At 47.8% G+C, this 25037-nt stretch overlaps 1 protein-coding gene across 2 annotated transcripts in view; it reads left to right on the top strand.

Moving 5' to 3' along the window:
• The window catches only part of LOC135810149 (uncharacterized), a 41822-nt gene extending 26024 nt beyond the window's left edge, over positions 1 to 15798 (top strand). For both annotated transcript variants that reach the window (XM_065323615.1, XM_065323616.1), the window contains exons 14-16: positions 1677 to 1890; positions 10015 to 10110; positions 15110 to 15798. In XM_065323615.1, the coding sequence (XP_065179687.1) occupies positions 1677 to 1890; positions 10015 to 10110; positions 15110 to 15273 (474 nt within the window). In that variant the 3' untranslated portion in view covers positions 15274 to 15798. The remainder of the gene's footprint in view (positions 1 to 1676; positions 1891 to 10014; positions 10111 to 15109) is intronic.
• Positions 15799 to 25037: the final 9239 nt, after the last annotated feature.

Below are 25037 nucleotides of genomic sequence, written 5' to 3'. Positions count from 1 at the left end.
GGGGAATGCCATCACACAGGAAAACAACACATCATTTCATAACACTCCATTCACTCCTTCACTCCATTTGATAAAAACTGTTTGCTCTCCACTTTGCTTCGAAGAAAGGACACTTGCCGTCAGGCGAAATAGCACGTCATCGTACATTTGAGATCAGCGGGAAGAAGATGACGACGTCCACTAATTTAGTATCTGTGCACACGAATCTGCTGTGTGTGTGACTCTGTGTGTCAGCTGCTTGCGGACTTTCGTCTTTAAAAAATCTCAAATATTTTCTGAACAGTACAACACTTTTTTATGCTGAGTAGTACAGCGCTCGGTCTTTTTCTTTCAACCGTCGACCCTGCAGTTGCCTGTGAATGTTGGTGCCACTCTAAAGGCAGTGCTGCAACGCTTCAAAGTAGCAGTGTACAAGTACCTCCTCGAGCAAACTTGTGGGACTGCTGTCGACGACGTGTACACCACAGACTGGCATACTACCTGATGGCCTAACTCTTTCTTCTTTCTTTCTTTTTTACCCCCCCCCCCCCCCCTGGTGCGCGTTGTGTGCAAGGATACGGAGACCTCTGGTCGGAGGAGTCGACAACGCCACACCTACACAGCTGCGCTAGTGGATACTAGCAGTCAGCCCAGACTGAATAGTTGTTTTTTGTTCTGTCAACCCACAACTTCTGTGTTCTAGTCGTTTCTTCGTTCTCCCTGCACTCAACTTTGTCATCTTTCTTGTCCTTATATTTTTGTCTCGAGCCGGGTTTGTGTTCTTTGTAGAAGAAAAAAGCATGTGAGACCAATGGAAGTGTAGCCACTAGTGTTGAATATTTGACAAGCAATGTAGTGACTTGGAAATCTCCTTCACTACTGGAAGCATCTCTCAGCACCGGTGATGATGATGATGAAGAAATGATAGATAAAGAATTGCAGGAAGCCTGCATGCCGAAGGAACCTACAGAAATTTAGTCATCATCTGTCAGACCAGAGGGCATTATTCGATCCATTTATTTGGGTGACATACATTAAGTATATGTAGAGCAGGTGTTCGAGAAAGAACCAATCAGTTTGTCGGTGGCAGCAACATCTATATAATCCTTGTGCCATGAACTACTGGACACCGGATGCACACGTGTAATGTTATACCTGCAGACTGTGGTAATAGAGGACTCAGGTGTACTTTAATGCTGGGAAAGTGCTATTGAATTTTATATACTAATTAATAATATTGGTACAAGCTGGTTTTCCAACCTTGGTATTGCTATGGGAAACTTGCACCATAACAAATTCAAGTTCATATATTTATTATGACGAGGCTACAGAGGAGTAACTCCATTCTCATAACAAATTCATCACCTTTAAAGATTCAGTATATGTCATCATACTGACATAAGAACACACTTTAGTCAGGGTGGGAGAAAACTGACATCCCTTCCCTCTTGTCTGAAATCTTAGATGCGTCCCTGACTAGAATACAGCTACCTGTTTTGTGATGCTTCGTGTAAGTTAGCTCACAGAATGGCACAAGCTAGCCAACACATCATAGCGACGGCCAAGGCACAGTAGAACAGAACGGAACACTACTGATGCCAGCAGACATGAATTTTCTCTACCTCACAGACTAGATTTTAACTCTGAATGCCTGCCTTTGGAATCCCGGCGCTTTCTGTATCATGCTCCTCATACAGGGACCTTACAAAACCCGCATCAACGATATGCGTACATACAGCAGTTACTATCAGCCATGCCTGGGTGTACCCACATCGACAGGAACCTGGTGCAACATTCCCAACAAGGTACAGACCGGTTACAAGGAGCAGATGGTCAGTGCTTACTATAACGGCAAGCTGATCTTCGCCTACAAAGACAATATCAATTCTCAGCTGGGAAAGTCCAATCCAGGTATAGTATATTACGATCTCTGCTGACATTTTGTTCAATGTTAGTCCGACCAACCAATTTAAGGTCTGGTGACGGGTTGGAAGTTTTTGGTCTTTTAGAGAGCATGTCTGAGAAAATGAAACAATGTGTGTAAGTCGATCTCTCCAGCTTCGCTCAACATTTGCAGGTAGGTTTCCTTTGGGGTGTAGATTGACTGTGCAAAGCCCTTGAAAAGTTTCTGAAGGCTACCTTGGAATCGGAATACCCCTCAAAAATGGCCGAAAATCACGTGATTTATGGATCTACAAAAGAGTCACGCCACAGCATACATGAACAAGCTACGAACAAAACTCCATCAATCCCACATTGCCTCACTTTAGAAGAGTTCCTGGGACAGCACCCCTTCGCCACGTCAGCATCCCAGAAGACAAGGGCCATCACCCCCTGATGCCACAAATGATCGTCTTGAAAATAGCCAAACTACAAGCGCTGATAAAAATCTGACTTAGCTATGTCCTCAATTAGCAAGAACTATACACCAGCAGATAGTAGAACACCTCTTCTAGCACTGAGAACATGTCCCCCATCATCCTTTTTGGCTTTTCTTGAAATACAAAATGTTGAATTTTCAACTCCACCATGCTGAAACACGTCCAAGCTCATACCTGCGCAGGAAAGCTCGGCCCTCCGCGATGTCTAGTCAGCAATTTCTACTCCAACAATACTCCCAACGCTGCAGAACAAAGTGTCTTGTTGACTCTGACAAGGAAAAGCAGCGGTGATCACTTATCAGTCAAAACGAAAAGCTTCTCCTTGCGCCACCAACATTTTTCGGTTCAACAGTTGATGCCAAAGTGACTGACGTTTTGCGTGCAGTTTTCGAAATTTACGGCAAGAGGAACGGTGAAATTGTAGGATTCCCTTTCCTAAGACAAGATTCCCATTCTCAGGTTTCACCAGGCACCCAAATTGCTCATATCGATAGTAAAACTTGTCATAGAGGAGAGGAGAGAGAAAGGCAAGAAGCATGTGAGCATGCGCGGCTCACAAGGCCAGCGATTCGTCACGTGGACAGGAGCAGGAAATACGAAATACAAATGTAAGAAATAACAATTGTCATGCAATGATTACAGTAATACTCAAGTAATCATTGACCTCTACTACAAAATCACGTGCCTCGTGATGCAAGAATGCCAGGTCTCGTGGATCGGCATGATCACGGTTCAAGAGTCTTTTTTAGTCACCTTGATCAAGCGCATGTGCACTTACTTCGTTAAGCAAAACTTCGTTGCGTTTTTACAGTTCAATCCAAATCATTCTATGGCTACGAACACACTTTGCAAAGTGGAAAACAAGGCAGCATATGAAAGATACTTATTTACAGATGTCACACAGCTTGTTTCAAAGCAGTCCAGCTTCACTCGTCGTCTGAATCTGATGACGACTCACTCCCTGATGACATCGAGTCTGCATCCTCGCTGACTTTCGCCGCCAGCGCTGCCATCTTTTGTTCCGCAGCCTTTACAAGTTTCCAAGACACGATTATTTTGATCGTGGAGATCGCCAAGTTCTTCGCTCGAACTGTGAGCTTGACGACCTCCACGGTGGCGCTGGTAGTTGTGGCCACTCTCCGGAACGCCATGGAAGGAGCCATACAGACCCAAACAACTACTACTCAATCTGCGGACAGCATGCTGTTTCGTTCTTTGTGAACTCATCAGCGCAGCACAGAGGAAACCAAACAAACGCTCCCCATCTTCGCAGCTGTGTAGTCGTGCCAGCACGTTTCCACTCCCTGCAGAAGCTCCTTTCTGGTTTCCTTCGCCACGAGTGACACGTCTGTCTACAGGCTGTGGAAGAACGCCAAGTCGTCGACGTTGAGATCAGGATTTTGCGCCGACTGCCATCGGAACGTCAACCTGAATGTCGAACGCTTTTGATTTCCCCTGCGCTGCAAACACAAGTGCATTGATTTTGGCTCTGTGCGGATGCGCACCATCGACTCGTGCTAGTACAGCAGTGCCTGAGCGCTGGCCGACTCCTGGACACTTTCTTCGAGCCACACGGTCTTTCAAACTGTTTCTCATTTTCGCACTTTGGTGTCATGCACGCGCGCCTGGGGTTGTGTTCTGGTGACATCCTGTCGAAAAACGGTTCTGCTTCGCCGGTTTTTTCAAAGGACTCCACGCTTTTCGGAGGTTCAAAAGCTTGTCAGAACAATGGACGACAGCTCAGCTACCCTATGTAGGGGATAGATCACTGATATGTATGTCTAATGCCGATAGAAATATCATGACAAGAACACTAAAAACGCAACGAAGTTTTGCTTAGCGGAGGAAGTACATGGATCGCCTGTTGATCTAGATTGGATCAAGTGCTCAAGAGCACGCTGATCGTGTTGTAGGCCTTCCAACTGGGACTTTCCCAGAACATGCAGAACAGAGACTATCAGGAAATCACGTTGTTCATGACGTAAGAAATCTGCCAAGTGGGCACACCACATATCCGCATGCAGCCAGTGTAGTCCGCGCGCTGGTCAACTCCAGGCGACCTTGATGGCATGCTCGACGGTCATTCCTTGCCGTCTGCAGTCTGGGTCTAGCATCAAGTGTAAACCAGCCACGGTTACTGTTGAACCATGTTCGGGATGAGCGAGGTTAGTATAAAAAAATTGCGTACCTGTTCTTACTGCAAGAGGATATAATGAGAAGTAACTCTGAGGCATCTTGCAGCTTCATCCGTAGAGAGTAGTTGGGTGGACACACCCATTCCCAAAGCACTGCAAACCGAACCAATTCTTTTTCGTACAACGTTTCAGCAATATTGCCATCGTCAGGTGCAAATGAAAACAATGATGGCATGCAGGCCAAAAAAGGAGCAGTTTTATGCCAAAGTCCTAGCGCCAAAACTGCATAATCTCGCGCAACTTCAGTGGAAGAGGTGTAGGTGAGACATTTAGCGTCAGCACCAAAACATAAACATATCGTGACAACAAAAATCCTACTGGTATACCTCCAAACACAGCATGATCCAGCGCCATAAGAATAACAGATATAGCGAGTTGAGCGGCAAAGGTGTAGGTGAGATGTTCAACACCAGAACCAAAGCATATTGGGCCCTAGGGCTGAAACGATCGTGGATTTTCACGTGTCGATTACTCTTTAGCTTAACGATCAATCGTTAGCAAATAGAGTCATAATTCTGTGCAAACATTACTCTGTTTCCACAAACTATGCCTTCATAATACCAACAAATCTGCATTAGTGAAAGGGTAGCTCCGAAACATGGCAGTTTTGAAGTCAATTAACCTCAGAACATGAACCATGCATACCCCTGGCAACTGCATACTCCCAGCGGAAACTGATTCAAACTTCACAAAACGAGGGTTTACAGTACTTTCTAGTGACACATTTTTAAAAACGCAAAATAATCGTAATCGGTAATCTAAACGATTGCTCGATCGTTAGAGTTATCAAACGAGTACTCAATTATTCGGTATAATCGTTTCAGCCCTAAAAAAATTGATCTGGGTGGTGACGCAACAGGCTGGCAAAGTGGTCAGCTAGCAGTGGGGTGTATGCAGAGTGTTTGGGAAAGAAGCTCCGTACAGAGTCAAACAGTTCAGTAGCCATTTTACTGGGAGAGGCAGACACCCCGCTCCTGATCAGACCACCCGGACTCTCCTCGCTCTGCCTTGTCGGCTAGGGGGCATGGGTCTAATCAACCCGTGCGATCTCGCCAGCCAGTTTGATGACTCCAGGACCATCACGCAGCCATTGGTGGAGCAGATCATCGTGAAAAACACGGGCCTAGGCGATGTTCACCACACCATGACGACAGGGAAGGCGAAGGTGCACAGGATCCACTCTGTAAGGGAGAAGGAAACCCTGATCGCTGTGGAAGTGAGCATCGCTTCGTACTTAAAGCGATCCTGGGAGCTGGCAGCAGAGAAGGGTGCCTCGTCGTGGCTGACATGCAAACCACTGAAGATGTTTGGCTTCATGCTACCCAAGGGCGCATTGTATGATGCGGTTTCATTGCGATATGGCTGGCCTCTGAAGCGGTTGCCATCTGCTTGCAGCTGTGGTAAATCATTCACCGTGGCCCATGCTCTCTCCCGCTTAACCGGCGGCTACCCTATCCTCCGCCACAAGGAGGTATGCGATCTCACAGCATTTAACATGAAGGAAGTTGCGCACCAAGTTGCGGTGGAACCGCTGCTAGAGCCGCTGACAGGTGAGAGGATGACGCTACGGTCGGCTTCAACTGAAGACAACGCCCGCCTAGACATCGGTGCCAGTGGAGTCTGGGGAGGTCGGTAGGAACATTCTTACTTTGATGTCCGGGTTTTCAACCCCCACGCCCCCACCAACGCCAAGTTGCCTTGCCCGCTGTGTACAAGCGACATGAGCAGGAGAAGCGTCGCCGCTACGAGGAACGGATCACCAACGCCGAGCACGCCTCCTTCTCACCAGTTGTCCTGTCCTGCACTGGAGGGTATGGCAAAGCTGCGACAGCACTCTATGCTCGGCTGGCATCGATGCTCGCCGACAAGAAGCTGGAGCCGTACTCTGCCAGAATCTCCTACATCCGATGTAAGCTCAGCTTTGCCCTCATCCGTGCTGCTGTTGCCAGTCTGCGAGGCCATCGGCACCGAGTGCCCTCAAATGCAAACGACTCGGCCCGATTTGCTGTTGCCATGAGCAGCATCGGTTCAAGCTCCCTTACGAGGTTCCATACTAGAATGTTTTCACAGCCATTTTTGCTCTCTCGACTGTCTTCACAGCCACTTTTGCTCTCTCGACTGTTTTCACAGCCATTTTTGCTCGTTTTTCTTCCGGTGCTGTTGAGGTTGCACTCGTAATTGTGTATATTTTTCCCGTACAAGAGGCCTGGTTATACTTTTTTTTTAAATGTTCGTGGAAACAGGTGCAAGAAATTCGAAATTTTAACCAGGGATTAGTTTGCTGTCGTTCCGAAAGAATACCTTGGCGAGGTCTTTCACTCTGGAATAGCAAAAGCACGGCGAAAATGAGTTTTCGCTGTTCCCAGGTCCTTGGAAAACCTTTCCTAAACGCAGCACAGAAGACTGTAAGGGTCCCAGCTCCAGCACGTCTGAGAGAGGCTGTTATGAAACCACAAGTTCTCAAGAGTGAAAGGCCTTCTCGCTTGTAACATTGTGTTCGTTCTCAATGCAGTTGTATCTCGACTCCGCCGTACCGCTGATGTTTAAGACGTGGTATACGCTACAGGCGCTATGTGCGGTTTGCTGTGTGCGCTGTAGTTGTATGTTGTGTGTGTTTGCTTTTCTGATATACGCTGTCATTTTCACGCTATAACTACCTGGTGGTTATAGTGTTACTTAGTTGATCATTATTAATTATGTTGATCGAAGTGAAATATACTGTCAAGAGTAAATAGTTGTCCTCGTGCCGTGTGGTCGTTCGTTCCTGACTTTAAGAGAATCTCAGAGGGTTCACAACAGAGGCCGATGAATTTCTTCCTCAGGAGTGCCGTGGAACCGGTCCTTTTTTCCCAGATGGGATAGAGGGTGAAAGGCACGAAGCAGAGGACGCAGACATTGTCAACTGAAAGGCAAAACTCGCCAAAAAAGCTAAATGTCACAAGAGGAAGCAATCTCGACTCTCATCTCGATCTGCACGTGCTGTTTAAATCCCGCCAGTTACAAAACAATGCGAGTTTTTGCATTTTTTGCAAAATTACCATAACGAACGTCGGCCCGTTATTTTGAGCTCTGTAACGTTTTTCCGTTACCCGATAACGTCTTTTGTCACGGCTGGGAGTGAGCACCGTAAAAGTTAGCGTTATCGTACTTTTCCTAAGGATGTCTATTATGCTGTTTTGGCGCTAGGACTTTGGCATAAAACTGCTCCTTTTTTGGCCTGCATGGCATCATTGTTTTCATTCGCACCTGACGATTGCAATATTGCCGAAACGTTGTACGTAAAATAATTGGTTCGGTTTGCAGTGCTTTGGGAATGGGTGTATCCACCCAACCACTCTCTAAAGAGGATATATCTCAAAGAATTCTTGCCCATGCAATATTGATAGTGCTAAAATTACAATCTCTGCACGTTCTGAGCAGATTATGTAGGAAATGTATCATGTGTGAACCTCCTCCATCGTGGTCCGTTTCGAATAGCGGATTAGAAATGATCCTGAACGTGTGCATAGTGAAGTGATCCAGAATGCATTTTTCTACGTCATGAAGCACGTGATTTCACCGTTCCCCTTGCCGTGAAATTCAAAAACTGCACCCAAAACCCAGTTACTTTTGAACCAACTATCGCACCGAAAAATTTCGGTGGCGCAAGGAGAAACTTGTCGTTTCGAGTGACAAGTGATCACCGCTGCTTTTCTTTGTCAGAGTCAAAAATACACTTTGTTCTGCAGCGTTGGGAGTAGTGTTGGATTAGAAATTGCTGACTAGATGTCGCGGAGGGGCGAGCTTTCCTGCGCTATAGTATGAGTTTGGACGTATTTCAGCATGGTGGAACGGAAAAATTCAACATTAGGGAGGTTCCGGAGTACGATTTTTCGTGCCAAAATCCGTAGAGGCGCTACGGATTTTCTATACGTCGTTTTCGAGCAGTGAAATGTTCCGGAGTACGGAACTTATGTGTTTGCCGTCATTGCCTAGGTTACGATCGCAAACATGTCACATTCCCGCGCTATGCCTTTTTATTTTGAAAATTTGTACAGAAATCAAAACTTCCCGCCGAAAATCCATCTTTCTCGTACCAAATTTGTACGCAAAAAATCTTTCTGCACCCGATGACGCAAAATCTCCATACGAAACATGGTTCGTGTGAAAGCCAGTCCACACGGATTCTCCGTGCCGAAAATCGTATGGAGCACGCCTGGAAAAAATCCGTAGCGCCCACACGGATTTTGGCACGGAAAATCGTACCCCGGAACCTCTCTATTGTGTATTTCAAGAAAAGCCAAAAAGGATGATGGGGGACATGTCCTCAGTGCTAGAAGTGGTGTTCTTCTTAGTGCTGAAACGATTACGGTTTTTCCTTAGTGGCTTAGCTGATACCATAACGATCGGCCTATTGGCTAAACGATTATTATTGTAACTACATCAGTACATTGTACATTCTGTGAATTTCAAAAAAAATTACGAGTCCAACATCGCCAACGACGGAAACCGGGCGCATAGATCCGATGATCCCGCAACAAGTCCGTCAGCTGTTCGGACTGACCAGACGAATACAGACAAGACAGAGGCAACTCACTGGTTGCAAGCCAAGAGCTGATGGTGCCCTTCGCCTGTGACTTCGCTGACTCCGACGATGAAGTCAGAGAAGCCGGCCAGGGGTGCAGATCGGCGGATTTCGACGGATGAGCTGACGTGAGGCATACCAACAAGTAACTAGTTGCTTTTCCTGTCTATGCTCAAAATAGACCCAGACGCCAGGCCTAGCTCGTCGTCGAGCAAACTGGTTCGGAAAACATGAAACTGAAGACCATTTTACTGTCTTTAGCTCAAGACTACTCGCACGTGGAGGGAACTCCAGCCCCTGCAGCTAGTGTAGACACATACTGAGCCTGCCCGTCCTACATGCTGTATGTACCGGTAATTGTAAGAAAAGTAGTCAGCTCAAAAGATGGCGACGGTGATCGCGTCGATGTTTCTCAGGCTGCATTTACACGACAACGATTGAAAACGATTTGTGTTTACACGACAACAAAATACGACCTAAACGGAACGAAATCGTTGCGTTTACTACTATCATTTACACGACAACGCCCGAAAACGATACCTTAACGGAACGAGATGGAAACGCACTTCAAAGTGTTTTGAAACGTTTTTCAAAACGTTTTCGTTCTCGTGTAAACGGTGAAAACAGTGAAAACGACTGGAAACGGAGCGCGGTCATGGAAACCATTCCGCGCTAGCGTATATTTCGCGGGAAATACCCAACCCTTGTGGTCACCAGCACGTAACAGTACTAATTGCCGCTATTTTGGAAGACTCAGCTCCAAAGATGTACATGTGGTAGAAGACGACCAAACAATCAGGACCAAATGGCTTACCCCATCCTCACAGAGTTTTTCAGTGATTTTTCTCGCCCATTGTGTTGTGTACACTTGAATGTCGTGTTATTGCTTTCACAGGTGTATTTCTGAAAGCGACCAACAAGGTTGTTGATCTATGCACACGCTCTAACGGCATTCGGCCCAGTTACTCTACAAACAGCCATGCTACATCAGGTCAGTCGCTTTAATGTTTCTGGATTCAGAGCTGCAGTCTACTACTCTAGGTATATTGTGTTGAGATTTGATACTATAAAACAGAGAGGTACCAGGCTGTCCAAGAGTGTGCTCAATACCGAGAGGCAGAGCTGGTTCAAACAATAAAAGGACAGAGAAAGTGTTTTTACTCCAAATTTCACGCACTAAGCGATCATCAGAAAACAGTAATGAGAAATCTGGATCAGTATTGGTCAATATACTCACAACGCAAAGTGTAGATGGCGCAAATCTAAATTGTGAATGGCGGCAGTGCAAAGCGTAATTGACTGCATCATGGGGCAAATCTAAAAGTACGAATGATAGCAGTGGTGAAAGGTGACAGCCACTGGAGCCGGTTGTCTCTTACTTAATTAGGTGATGCCTGTGGATGGTTTGAAGTTCCGAAGGTAGTACTACCTCCGACAAGCGAAACTTGGCACGATTTTTTACTTCAAATTACTCGAAATAACTCACACTTTACAATCAAAACTAATGATTGACTCGCCAACATTCAACTTTGTATTGCTCAACAAGGACATTAGAGACATCTGTTAGGCTGAACAACTCTCCTCTGAGTCAGAGATCGCAGTTTCTTCTGGAGAGGAATTGTCCCTGTTTTGAGACGAAAGTGCGACTAGAGCGGATTCAGTTGCAGCAAGTACCTCGGTTGTAATCGCTCTGAAAATCTCGATGTCGCTCCTGTGTGCTGTGCTCGAGCCACGGTGTCGAGCGTAGTCGTTTCCGCCGCCACTATCCAGATTGACGTGGTAAGAACTGTGCAACACCTCCAAAAGCGCCTGGACTCCAACTGTTTTGCAGGATATTCTCGCCAACTTTCCAAAATTGCCTGCAGCAGTTCCTGGCGATTTTCCTTAGCCACCAGAGACGCATCGCTCTAGTGGCTGTTGAAAGAGGCTAGGATTGTTTGGCATGGATGCATGGACTCTATGCTGGCGGAGTGACCAAGAGGAGAGAGAGAGAACTCCTTGGTTTTGCATTGCAACGCGAAAGCACGACAATTCTCCTTCGCAGAATGGACGCGCGCACAGTTTTGCTGGTACACGAGAGACACGCTTGCCTCTGACTAAGTCTTAGCCATGCGCCACTCACCAGCTCGTCGCTTGGCTTCCTGCACCCGGTTGCATGGAGCTACAAGACTTAGTACTAAGTAGGTCGTACCTCACGGCCTTGTGAAGTAGTTTTGGTACCAACACAAAAATCCAAAAAAACGCGCCAAGTTTCGCTTGTCGGAGGTAGTACTAATTCTCGTGGCAACACTTTACACAAGCTCACTCCTCTTGTTGAGAGAGAGGTGCTTGTGTGCTTGCGCGGTTGCCAATTTTTGCGCCAGGCACAGGTTGCACCATTTGCTTTTGTTTCTGTAGGCCGCTGCTCTGCGGTGTACCACCCATTGAATGCTGCATGCCTTCCCTTCATCCTTCTTGGCCCAGACGTACTGCAATAGGCAGTTGTCCTTCTCGTGTTGTCTGTGGCGGAATGATGATTGGTGGCTATAGTAGCGTTGTTTGAATGTTGTCGCTGTTAATCCCGTGTACTCCTTCTTCTCCATACCTGCGGTGACTCTTGCCTTATACACGATGCTCTCCGTTAGACATGCTCCGTCCAGTGGAGACGAGTCTTTCGCCCGACAGTTACAAGTCCTGGTGTCGTTGTCACCTTCGTTGGCTTGTTTCTTGGGTCGTAGAATCGTGTTATTGTGTTGTTTGATGATGGTGGCCATATTCTGCATGCAACTGTAGCTAACGTTTACCGAGTTCCGGTTGAAGATTTTGTTGAGGCTTGAGCCTTTGGGGAAGTGCTTGGCCACTAGCTGGAGGAAGCGATGTCCAACGTCGGTGTCGACATGTTTGCTAAATGGTGGATTGAACCATATGATGTTCCGGTGGCGATTTTTTTCTTCTTCTTTTTTTCTCGCCCGTTTTACGCTCGTCAAAATACTGGACGTTCTCCCAGTATCCACTCTCCCTCAGCGCGTCACTGTAGATCGGAGTCGCAAAAGGAATCTCCACCGGAACATCATAATTATGGTACAATCCACCATTTAGCAAGAACGTCGCCACCAACGTCGGACATCGCTTCCTCCAGCTAGTGGCCAAGCACTTCCCCAAAGGCTCAAGCCTCAACAAAATCTTCAACCGGAACTCGGTAAAAGTTAGCTACAGTTGCATGCAGAATATGGCCACCATCATCAAACAACACAATAACACGATTCTACGACCCAAGAAACAAGCCAACGGAGGTGACAACGACACCAGGACTTGTAACTGTGGGGCGAAAGACTCGTGTCCACTGGACGGAGCGTGTCTAACAGAGAGCATCGTGTATAAGGCAAGAGTCACCGCAGGTATGGAGAAGAAGGAGTATACTGGATTAACAGCAAAAACATTCAAACAACGCTACTATAACCACCAATCATCATTCCGCCACAGACAACACGAGAAGGACACCCGCCTATCGCAGAACATCTGGCGAAGAAGGATGAAGGGAAGGCATGCAGCATTCAATAGGTGGTACACCGCAGAGCAGCGGCCTACAGCAACAAAAGCAAAAGGTGCAACCTGTGCCTGGCGCAAATATTGGCAATCGCGCAATCAGACAAGCACCTCTCTCTCAACAGGAGGAGTGAGCTTGTGTCAAAGTGTCGCCACGAGAATAAGTACTACTTTCGGAACTTCGAACCATCCACAGCCATCACCTAATTAAGTAAGAGACAACCGGCTCTAGTGGTTGTCACCTTTCCCCACTGCTGTCATTCGCACTTTTAGATTTGCCCGATGATGCAGTCATTTACGCATTGCACTGCCGCCATTCACGACTTTTAGATTTGCGCCATGCTGCAGCTATTTACACTTTGCTTTGTGAGTATATAAACCAATACTGATCCAGATTTCTCATAACTGTTTTCTGATGATCGCTTAGTGAGTGAAACTCGAAGTAAAAACACTTTCTCTGTCCTTTTATTGTGTGAGATTTGCTACTATTCTGCAGAACATTGTGAAGAGGTCATTTGTCCAGACAACACCATAGAAAAAAACACTGGATTAGGTCTCCATAATGTTCTGCTGAATAGTATCAAATCTCACACAATGAAAGGACAGAGAAAGTGTTTTACTCCGAGTTTCACGCACTAAGCGATCATCAGAAAACAGTAATGAGATATCTGGATCAGTGAAGAGGTCATTTGTCCAGACAACACCATAGAAAAAACACTGGATGAGGTCTCCATAAGTGTAACATGATCTCTGCTTACAAGTAAAAACAAGTTACTGATAACCCAAGTGGAGACAATAGTTTGATTATGGCAATGAAAACGATGAACTACGCAATCATTATAAATACGCATCAAGGCAAAGTTGTGATGTGAATCCAACTGATGAATATCACAAGAAAACTTTCTTGGAACTAACCCACCAACTTCGACTTGATGTGTGTTTAGAATGAGCGCGCAGTTAATCTTTCATTGCTATAATCAAGCTACTGATCATGATGATTAGGAATCTGAAACTAGTAAGTGAAACTCACACATTAATAATATCTAGCAACAGGATTAGTGGAGTGGACTTCGGCCAGTAGTAAGCGTGTGAGTAGCGGGATTTGTTAGTATTAACTGTGTGAATATAAGTAAAATTTACTCTGTGAGAAAAGCGGGATCATGGGAGAATATTTTTGCTGTGCACACTGCGACGGCCGCGAAACTGGAAAATCCACAAATCGCACCCATTACGCAGGTATGCAACAGTCGGAACTAGGTGATCGCTGAAATTGAACTTGGCTCACTTTCACGATGCGATAAGCGATGCGAAATGGAATACTGGTATGCTATTTGGATCTTCCATACAGCAAATATTGTATGCTAGGTTCAAAAGAGTTGCAGCAGGATATATACAAGTTGTAACTAGCTAAGCGAATGTCAGGTTGTCGTTCACCCCGCATTGGCCATTGCGCTTTGAGGAATATCAGCATGGCAACTCTGCACCGTTGACTTCACATTTCGCGAGTTGCACTGCACTTCAGGAATCACAGATCAAGTGTTAATGTGCATCTCATCTCAAGATGTGCACTTGTAAATCCCGCTTTTATGGGCTTTTCGCTACTGCAACATACCTTTTTTCACTTCAAAAACACTGCCCCAATGGGGAAGGGAAACCGGGAGAATATGAAATGGGTAATATAGGACAATGGGAAGGTGGGTACTACACGGTAGCTGTGTTGGTGAGTCTGAAGGCACTGCACTGACCATTGGTCTCAGCATGAGTGTGCCATGAGAGCACCAAAAAGGGGACACATGGAAAAGCAGAACAAAAGAAAACAGCCGGATCTTTGTTTTCTTTGTTTTTCTTTTTTCCATGCGTCCCCTTTTTCTGGTGCTCTGGTGGCATGCTAATACTCAGTCCCTCTCTGCCTCACATCTTGCTGGTTGGTGTAGCCCAGACAACTGTGACACTGTCACCATGGCCTGAGCCACACTGTCACCATGGCCTGAGCCACACTGTCACCATGGCCTGAGCCACACTGTCACCATGGCCCGAGCCACACTGTCACCGTGGCCTGAGCCACACTGTCACCATGGCCTGAGCCACACTTGACAGCAGGACGTGAGGTAGAGAGAGGGGACGGGAAAACCCGGACAGTGCAAACAGACTCTAGCCCTATACCTCCCTTCCGTTTCTTCTTTTGATAATGCTTTTTTCCGTGGTTGGTTTCACCCTCCCTTTCTTGTATTGGCTATGTATTATTATGTGTTATGAAGTGGAGACGATAAATAAAATAAAATATATATATCTGAACCCGCCGGTAGCGTGTTTCCTGCAGTCCCTATTGTCCTCAGCCAAATGCAATGTCTGTTGGTCTCATTGATCTTCCATCCCTTCAGTTACCTAAAGCCTCACTGATATTGGTCACCTTTAACAGTCCAGCAGTATCTTCGACTTGGTGCTCTGTCTCCTTTGTACTTCAGGCATTACATTCGACAAGGTCTCACCCACTGTTTATGCATCCAACTGTAATACGGACTGGTCTTACTACCGCACTGATTGTCGCTGGAACGATTGCTACCTGCCAAAGTCTATCTCGCCACGTCTGTATAATACACAGATGACAATGATCATCTGGGTGCGTTAGACAAGTCATGTAAACAGTCCTTTCCCTCTTTTGTTCTGGGTTGTTTTCCCGAGACACAATTGAGCAGCATAAGTGCTGCGAGTATTATTCACGCATGTTGTTGTATTTGGTTCTTGTCTCGTAGAGTCCAGTGTCTGATTTCATATATGGTCTAAGTGTACGTGCGAGTATGGTGTGATGTGTGACGTTTATGGTGTGTGGTGCATGCAAGAGTACGCGTTTAGAGTGTGAGAATCTGCTTGCGTCTATGTGAGAGTGACTGTCAAGTGAAGGCTGTACATGCGCAGTGCTAGTTTGGACTGGGAGTGAGAGTGATGTGTGATTCGTCCGTGGTCTGGTTGTCTTGGTCTTGGTCATGTGTTCTGTACGTATTGGTCCCTGATTGGTCGTCCCGATTTTTCATCGCTTTATTACTGCTTGTTCTTTGTTGTTCCATGGTCTTTTGGCCCTTGGTTCTTTTCTTTGTTTGACTTTAGCCTTTCTCCTCCTGTAGCCTTCCATTTGTATAAGAAGTCAGAAACTCCACCAAGTTGTTTGCGTTGTTGTGTGGCAGGGGCCAGGGGGAGAAGGCATTACTATTTCGTAAGCGACCAGATTGATGTGCTTTTGAATACCCTCCGGCGTGTCCTGTTTTACACTACTGAAAACAGATCCCCACTCAAGGTTTTTCATGGTATGTTTTAAGCCTAGTTCACATTTGACGGAACGCTGACGGTACGGGACGTAAGGGCCTGTTGGGAAGGCTGGGGTGAGCTGTAAAATCTTGTACAATTCGTACGACACGACATGCTGCAGTCGTTGTGTCGTTCAACAGCGAACGGCGCGAGTCACAAGTGTAGTATCCCTGCCCGACCAATACGGAAGTAGTACGGAACTAATACGGAGCTTTACCTGATGTATATTTAGTGTATCTCCGTATGTAAGCGTACGGCGTCTGCTGCATTAAAGTGGCTGCGCATTTCTGTTTTAATAAGATTAGATTAGATAGCAACGAAAGCTAACTCGAAGAAGAAGTAGTCAACCTCTAGGTGAGCACCGGAGAGAAAGTTATTTATTTTGCCGCTTCTTCTTTCACTAATAATTATATCTCAGGTGTAAAAGAAGTAGAATAAAAGTAATTCTTGTTGATTTCACCGCGCCTACCACTCGGCTACCTGTTACATTGGTGGCAGCGGTGTAGTCTTAAATAAAACAACGTGATTCGACCCCAGACCCCCATGGCTCAACCCGCTGCAGCTCCCTGCGACGAATCAAGATGAGAATCATGTTTCTTGCCTTCCTGGGCCTGGCCCTGCAGCACAGTCAGGGTGCTAGCGTTGATCACCCTTCTTTCCGCACGTCACACACTGGAGACTCCGATGGCGATTCCAAGCGACCCGCTACCTACATGTGTACTACCGGTGGTGATGGCGAAGCTGATGAGGACGACAACAGGCAGGCTGCTGCCCAAGACAAGGAGGGTATTCCCCAAGACTAGCAGCGTTTGATTTTCGCCGGCACGCAGTCGGAAGCAGGAGGCCACTCTTCACTTGGTACTTCGCCTCCGTGGTGGGATGCAGATTTTCGTCAACACTCTTCCTGGCTAGACCATCACTCTTTACGTCGCGCACAGCGATGCTATCGACAATGTGTAGACCACAATTCAAGACGAGGAGGGAGGTCATTTGTCTGACGCCGAGCTAGCCGCTCTGAGTGACCGGCTCAACCAAGATGAAGATAAAACCTGGCTTGCCCTCCGCCGTAGCTCCAGCCACCGCCGTGGTTACTAACGCTGATTCCAGGTATGGCATTTTCTTTCCTGTCTTCCTTCAGTCTCCCTGTTCTCTTCAGTCTTCCTTTATGCGAGTGTGTGTATCCAGTTTAGTTTGGTAGGCGTCTGATCATGGTGAGCCACGGCTTACCTTAGTAACCTGGTGAGAGAAGTGTGTGAGAATCCCCTTTTACACTCTAGGTGTGTACCGGAGTAAGTTCCCACGATGCAGTGCATTTTTTTTGAAATTGTGAATTTCCTGGCAGTTTGAGCCCGCGATGTGCAGAAATTTGGCTGTCTTTCACGTCCTGTTTGGAGGACTATTCTTTCCCTTTTGACCCCGAGAGATCGTGTGAACCTGGTGTGCTTTTACTTCTATGTTATGATTAATTTTGTTATCAGTTCATTTCTTCTGTCTACTCTGAACGTTATCATTTCCGATATAATTTGCCATCTTCCGGTTGACGCTGTGTTCATAACTCTTCACTAATTTTTTGAAAATCACGAGGGCGTGATTATCTGTAGGAAGGGAGGGTGTAGTATCCCTGCCCGACCAATACGGAAGTAGTACGGAACTAATACGGAGCTTTGCCTGATGTATATTTAGTGTATCTCCGTATGTAAGCGTACGGCGTCTGCTGCATTAAAGCGGCTGCGCATTTCTGTTTTAATAAGTTTAGATTAGATAGCAACGAAAGCTAACTCGAAGAAGAAGTAGTCAACCTGTAGGTGAGCACCGGAGAGAAAGTTATTTATTTTGCCGCTTCTTCTTTCACTAATAATTATATCTCAGGTGTATACCTGAAAGAAGTAGAATAAAGGTAATTCTTGTTGATTTCACCGCGCCTACCACTCGGCTACCTGTTACACAAGGCACGGTTCGTGACGGGGTGACTTTTGGACCTAATTTCTTGTTTTTCGGGACTTCTTTTCAATTATTTCTCCTTGAGTGAAGCGGAATCAAGTTCACAATGCCAGTTTTTCATGAAGACCAAAAAAGTAGCTTCGAAAGGTGTGCCATTCAAATAATACCGCCAGGAAATGATAAAACAGTTCGTCTGTCACGCTCCTGAACTATCCCTAAATACCATAATTGACATCAGACCTTATCTTGCTAAAATTAATTCAACTCGACTCGTGTTAGCCATTCTGCGAGTTATCATGGGAAGCGCAGTGTTCGAAATGCTAAAAAGTTCCAAGTACGAATCGGGAGTTGTTGCAAACCACCAGTTCTCAATTGGGAAAGGCCTTCGCGCTTATGGCATTGTATTCGTTGCAATGTTGTATTTCGACTCCGCCGTACCGCTGATGTTGCTGCATGGCATACGCTATATGCGCTGTGTGCGTTTTGCGGTATACGCTGTTATGTCCAGTTTTATATGCGTATGTTTTGCATGTACGCTGTTTTTGCATGCTATAAATAGCTGGTGTTATTAGTGTTCATTGTTAATTATTCGATGAAGTGAAATATACTGTGTAAAGGAAAAGAGTTGTCCTCGTGCCGTGTTGTCGTACGATCCTGACAATTTAGAGAATCTTAGGGTTCACAACATTTGGCGACCACGCCAGGATAGGAGCGAGCATGGCAGAGCAACTACACAATTTGGAAGCCAGCTTTATCGCCAATGGAGTTCGGTTAGGATTAGAAGGCGAGTCGTTGATGGAACATGTGGAGCAGAGGCTCCAACAGTACGAGGAGCGTGAGGAGCGCAGTGCCAGACGGCGAGAGGAGGCGCTCCGCACCGAGTTTGACAAAACACTAAAGGAGATTAACGAGCGCATCGCCAATGCGTATGAGGGTGATGGTAAAGCCGCGATGGGAGGTACAGAGGAAGCTTCCTGTCACAGCGGGGGGCGTCAACCGTTGATGAAAATCCCCTCATATGATGGAACGCAGCCATTGGAGCGTTATCTTGACCTGTTCGAGGACATCTGTTCCAAGAACGAGTTCGAAGAAAGCGAATGGCTGCTGCGACTGCGCATCGCGCTAGCGGGTAGCAAAGCGGAGAGGATATGTATTGGATGCAACAATTACGAGGAAGCAAAGCGAGAGTTGCTTGCCTCGCTCGGAAAGCGTGGAAGACATTGCTGACAGGCAAGCAGCGGTCAGATGAGTCGTTTCATCAATACATTGTCCGTGTTTGCCGAGAGGTGAGAGGTGTGGGCCACACTCGCTATGACAGAAGATGGCGAGGTGGACACCAAGTATAGCGCCGATATAGGTAAAATGGCCCCGGTGCTGCAAGCAATGGCAAAGCAGGTAATCTTGGAGCAATGCGGACCTGAGATGAAGACGTACCTGGTCGAACGGCAGTGCTACGGGATGTCTCTGCGCCAGGTACAGGAGCACGGCGCGTCTTACCAGGTCGCACACGGACGACAGGGTGATACGGCCAGGAAGCCAGTAGAACGATCCGTGCCAAGGCCCACGGCGTCGGCACAGTGCATGGCGATATCGGTCGCAGATGCAGAGAAGCAGCTAAAGTCGCTGCCACAGGAAGGGAGAAAGGGTTTTCTGCAGCGAGAGAGACTCTGCTGGAACTGCCCTAAGTATGGCCATATGGCCAGAGAATGTCGGTCAGGTGCGAGATGCACGAAATGCCAGAGGAAACACCACCTGCTAATACATGATGTGTTGGATAGAGCAGGTTACAGCCGGGAGAAACCGACTGAGATAGTAACGGAGAAGAATGTTGGATCATGCTGTCTACACTCGCCAAGTGTGCGGCTGATGACCGGAGTGGCACGAGTTGAGGGAAGAACTCGAAACGCGAAGGTTCGCGTGTTCCTGGACTCGGGTGCTGAGGCGTCATTCGTGACTGCAGCGTTGGTGTCAGCAATCGATGCAGAACACGTTGGGGTTGAAAATGTAGAGGTGAAGCCGTTCGGCGCGGAACCAATCCAACAGCGCATGGATAAGTACGCCATCACGATCCAGGGTAGCTCCGCTAGCATTCGGGTACGCGCGTTCGTGAAACCAACGCTAGAGCTGGACCTGAAGTGCGCAAGTCCGCAGACCATTGCGCAGTGGCACAGTTGGGGAGTAGAGCTGAGTGACAAGCCTCAACAAGGGACATCAGACGAAATACATATGCTGATTGGTGCAGACTATATCAACGCGGTACTGCACAGCAAGAAGGAAGTTAATGGTGAGACGGTGTGGAACACAGAGATAGGTAATGTATTATCTGGTCCAGCGTCTGCACCAAGTCGAAACAGTCAGCCGGTGACCGTGTCATGTGTCACAGCCCACATCGACAAACTATGGCAGTTGGATGAACCTCCAGAACAACATCAGCACCTGCCATCTTTCCCGCTATGTCGCCAGGGCAGCGGGTACCAAGTGGGTCTCTTGTGGCGAAATGAGCGTCGCCCAACGGATAACTATGCTCAAGCTAGAGTCATCGCAACGCGGCTTCTTGAAAAGCTGAAGAGGAATGGGAAGCGTGTGCTCTATGATGATGTGCTGATCAGGGAGTACCGCGAGCTTGGAGCAATTGAGCTGGAGCCATGTGAGAGCGATGCCGGGTACTATGTACCGCATCATGGTGTATTCCACGAGCACGCTGCAACCACGAAGTTAAGAGTGGTGTTCAATGCCTCGGCGACGGCGCCAGATGGCAAGTCGTTGAACGACATGGTTGACCCTGGACCGTCGCTATTGCCGAGTCTCGCAGGTATGCTATTACGGTTCCGTGAATATAAGAGCGCGCTGCAAGCGGACATCCGCAAGGCTTTCTTCATGGTCGCGGTTAATCCCGAAGACCGTCCGTACCTGCGTTTCTTGTGGCCCGGTCGAAGCGACAGCGATGAACTGTTAACCTGGAGGCTAACGAAACTGCCATTTGGCGTAACCTGCTCGCCATACATGCTTACTGCGGTGATTCAGCATCACTTGAAGGAGCTACGGGCGTTGTCTGCACCCAAAGAGCGAGATCGTATTGATCTCTTGCTCACGAGTTTCTACGTTGACGATTTGGTCTCTAGTGTCTCAAATGCCTCAGAAGCTAAGGAGATGCAAGAGTTCAGCGTGCGTGTGCTTACGGATGCTGGCATGGAGTTACGCAAGTGGCGAGGCAACGAAATCCCGTGCGATCCAGAGGCCGGAGATAAAGTTCTCGGTCTGAAATGGAAAACCAGTGATGACTTGCTCAGCATAGCAGCGCTAGGCGAGTCCGATAGGCCGTCTGTTTGGACCCGGCGATCCCTCCTCAAGTGTGTTGCGTCAGTGTTTGATCCGCTAGGTCTAGCAGCACCGGCAGTTGTGCCGGGAAAGATACTGCTACAGCAAGCCTGGAAAGTCGGAGGCGACTGGGATGATAAGTTGCCTGATGGCATCGCAGCCGCATGTGCGCAATGGTGGGGAGAGTTGGCCGAAGTGGTGAGCATTGACATACCACGTTGGATTTGCTGCAATCTTGACACGCCGATTGCGCTTCATGCCTTCGCCGATGCCAGTGAGAAAGCGTTTGGATGTTGTTTGTATGCAGTCGTCAATGGACAGTCGCACTTGGTATTTGCCAAGGCCAAAGTGGTACCCGTGTCTCCACCCACGTTAGCCCGCCTTGAGTTACAAGCAGTATGTCTAGCGGCTCGCTACGCTGAGTTTGTGGTGAAGGAGCTGCGTGTGACCGTCACGCAAGTCTATGGCTGGACTGACAGTCTCACTACCGTTCATTGGATCAGTAATCCATCGTACAAATGGAAAACATTTGTGGCTAACCGCGTCAGTCAAGTCCAAGAGATATCGAAGAAGGTCGGCATTGTGTGGAACCATTGCCCGGGCCTTCACAACCCAGCAGATTTACCGTCGCGTGGGAGTAGTGCACAGCAGATCCGTAGTCCGTTCTGGAGGGGCGGAACAACCTGGATCACGGAGCTCAATGACTGGCCCACCGCATCCTCAACCGCAGCTACAGATGAGTCCAGTGTAGAAGTACGAGTGTCAGCCACCACCTGTAGTCGAGAATCTGATAAGGAATGGTGGCTCCGATTCAGTAAATGGTCGAGGGCACAGGGCATGGTGACTCGGATGTTGCAGTGGAAGCACACTGAGCCTCGTGCTGAACTCTATTTTGCAGCAGACAACGTATTGTACCGCACCGTTCAAGCCGCATGTTTCGCTGAGGATCTTGAGCTGATCAAGCAAGGTCAACCAGTGAAGCCTGGGTCGAAGGTGTATCAGCTTGCACCGTTTCTGGATGAGCATGGAGTGCTCAGAGCCGGGGGACGACTTCAGCACAGCGAGTTGGCGTATGGAGCCAAGCACCCAGTCCTGTTAGGCAAACATCATCTGACCGAGTTGCTGTTGGAGAAAATGCATGTTGAAAGGATGCACCAAGGTGTAGAAGGAGTCTTGTCGTTCATCCGTCAGAAATTCTGGATTATCGGTGGTCGACGAGCGCTACGCAACATTACTCAGCGATGTGTTACATGCCGCCGCTACAAGGCTAAGGCTGCCTCAGAAGTCTGCCCGCCGCTGCCAGAAGACCGAGTTGTTCACGAGAGGCCGTTCGCAACTACCGGCATCGACTATGCTGGTCCGTTGTACGTGCGCCGTGGGGAGTCATCTCCGAAGGTATGGATAGCATTGTTTGTGTGTGCCACCACCAGAGCAGTTCACTTGGAGGTGGTCGATAGTTTTTAAAGTACTGAGTCATTCTTGATAGCATTTCGGAAGTTTGTCGCGAGACGTAGTTTGCCGTCTCGGATCAGGTCTGACAACGCTACAACGTTCAAGGCGGCATCTGACAAACTGAGTGTGCCATGGATGTTCAATCCTCCAGCTGCACCATGGCATGGAGGCTTCTATGAGCGAATGGTTGGTACAGTGAAGAGTGCCTTGAAACAGGTAATGGGAACAGCGTTTCTGAAGGTCCAGGAGCTTGAGACCCTCTTGTATGAGGTTGAAGCAGTGGTGAATAGTCGTCCGCTAACTTATGTGTCTGATAGCCTGGATGAGCCACCAGTAACCCCTGCAATGATGATGGGTAACATCTGGATGTCGTCAGAGAAGCCAGCAGGTACTCTGGACGCTTCGCAGATGTCATCGAGATTGCGTTACCTCAGTCGGACACTGGAGCATGTCAAGAATCGTTGGGAGGTGGAGTACCTAAGTTACTCCTAAGTCAGCTGAACAAACACCAACAGACCATGTCGCGCCCTTTAGCTTTGGGTGATGTTGTATTTATTCTCGATGATACCAAGCGCAAACAGTTCTGGCGTTTGGGACGGATCATCGAGTTATTCCCTGGTCGAGATGGTAAGCGTCGTGTTGCCAAGGTTAAGTTGAGTACCAGTACCCTGTTGAGGCCGATCCAAAGGTTAGTGCCGTTAGAAGTATCGTCACAGGACGTGGCTCCTGGGCTTGCAGATACCGCTCAACCTGCTATCGTCCCTCAGCAGCCAGCGTATGAGCCGTCAGCACAGTTACCACCACCACGGCAGCAGGAGATGACGCGTTCTGGGCGCGTAGTCAGAGCCCCGGATCGTTTTGACTTGTGTGCATTGTTGTACTGCGGTGAGAAGCCCTTTGGTGGGGAGAATGTTGCAAACCACCAGTTCTCAATTGGGAAAGGCCTTCGCGCTTATGGCATTGTATTCGTTGCAATGTTGTATTTCGACTCCGCCGTACCGCTGATGTTGCTGCATGGCATACGCTATATGCGCTGTGTGCGTTTTGCGGTATACGCTGTTATGTCCAGTTTTATATAGCACATTAGAGCTTGCGGTAATGTAGGTTAACACATTGCACAAGCCACCACTTCACACGCGCTCCAGCGGCTTCCAAAGAGCCCGCAGATCCCACGCTATTCATTGATGCATGTCAAGTAACACGCACATGCACGCTGCGGTGGCATGTAACATGCGTACGCCGGAACTCACCTGAACTCGCCAGCCAACCAGCCATATGCGGCTGCAGCACACATCGGAGCTTGAACCCGTAACGCATACACCATACTTCGCGCTGGCCACATTGCTACTTCATATTTGCTTTGCTTGCGCCGTGAGAAGAACACCGGTTTGTTCCTTTCTCACCCACCCACCTCTTCCCATCTATGAATAATATTGATATCCTTGATTCAACACAGGTATCATAATTCATACAAGACGAAAATAAATAGGAGTGCTGGGCCAGCTATCTCCTCTCATCTGGCAATTATCACGGCCTTCGGCCATCACACTCATACTCCCACACTCCTGCCTCCTAACGGGCATTGCACTTCGTGCGTGGGCCGTCCACACTCCGTCCATTTCATGGGCGCCCATCTCATGGGCTGCACTTTGTGCGTGGACATACATACACACTATCATACAGGCTGTCCACACTCCGCCCAGTTCATGGGTGCCCATTTCATGGGCTGCACCTCGTGCGTGGACTATCCTACATGATTATCACATGCCAGATTCGGTTGCCCAGCACTCCATGAATCCTCCATATGATGTGTGCTCTCCATTGGTCTGCAATAGCGAGTGCATGCGTGTTAATGGGTATGTTTTGCATGTACGCTGTTTTTGCATGCTATAAATAGCTGGTGTTATTAGTGTTCATTGTTAATTATTCGATGAAGTGAAATATACTGTGTAAAGGAAAAGAGTTGTCCTCGTGCCGTGTGGTCGTACGATCCTGACAATTTAGAGAATCTTAGAGGGTTCACAACAGGAGTAGTCGGCGCACGACGCCGTCTCCTGTTCACACTCAAAATGCAGTCGTTTTGTACGCTTGCATCCCCGTCTACGGTATGAAAAGTCGAACTAATCCAACTCTTCCTGTCGCGTCCCGATCTGTACGGCAGTACGGTTGCGTTCCCGTTCCTAGTGTTCCCATTGGACGCCGTCAGATTGTCCCGTCGCTTCCCATCAATCCTTACGTCGCGTCCCATCGCGCCCCGTCGAATGTGAACTGGGCTTAATTAACATGTTGGAAGGGCAATAATTTATAGAGGCATTTACGACGATATCGATTGCAGTGTAAGACCGTGCCCGTGGTGGTGAAGAAGGAGATTGAAAATTG

This window comes from Sycon ciliatum, chromosome 2 (assembly GCF_964019385.1).
Source record: "Sycon ciliatum chromosome 2, ocSycCili1.1, whole genome shotgun sequence".
Classification (NCBI taxonomy): Eukaryota; Metazoa; Porifera; class Calcarea; order Leucosolenida; family Sycettidae; genus Sycon; species Sycon ciliatum.
This window is presented reverse-complemented; position numbering and strand designations above follow the sequence as displayed.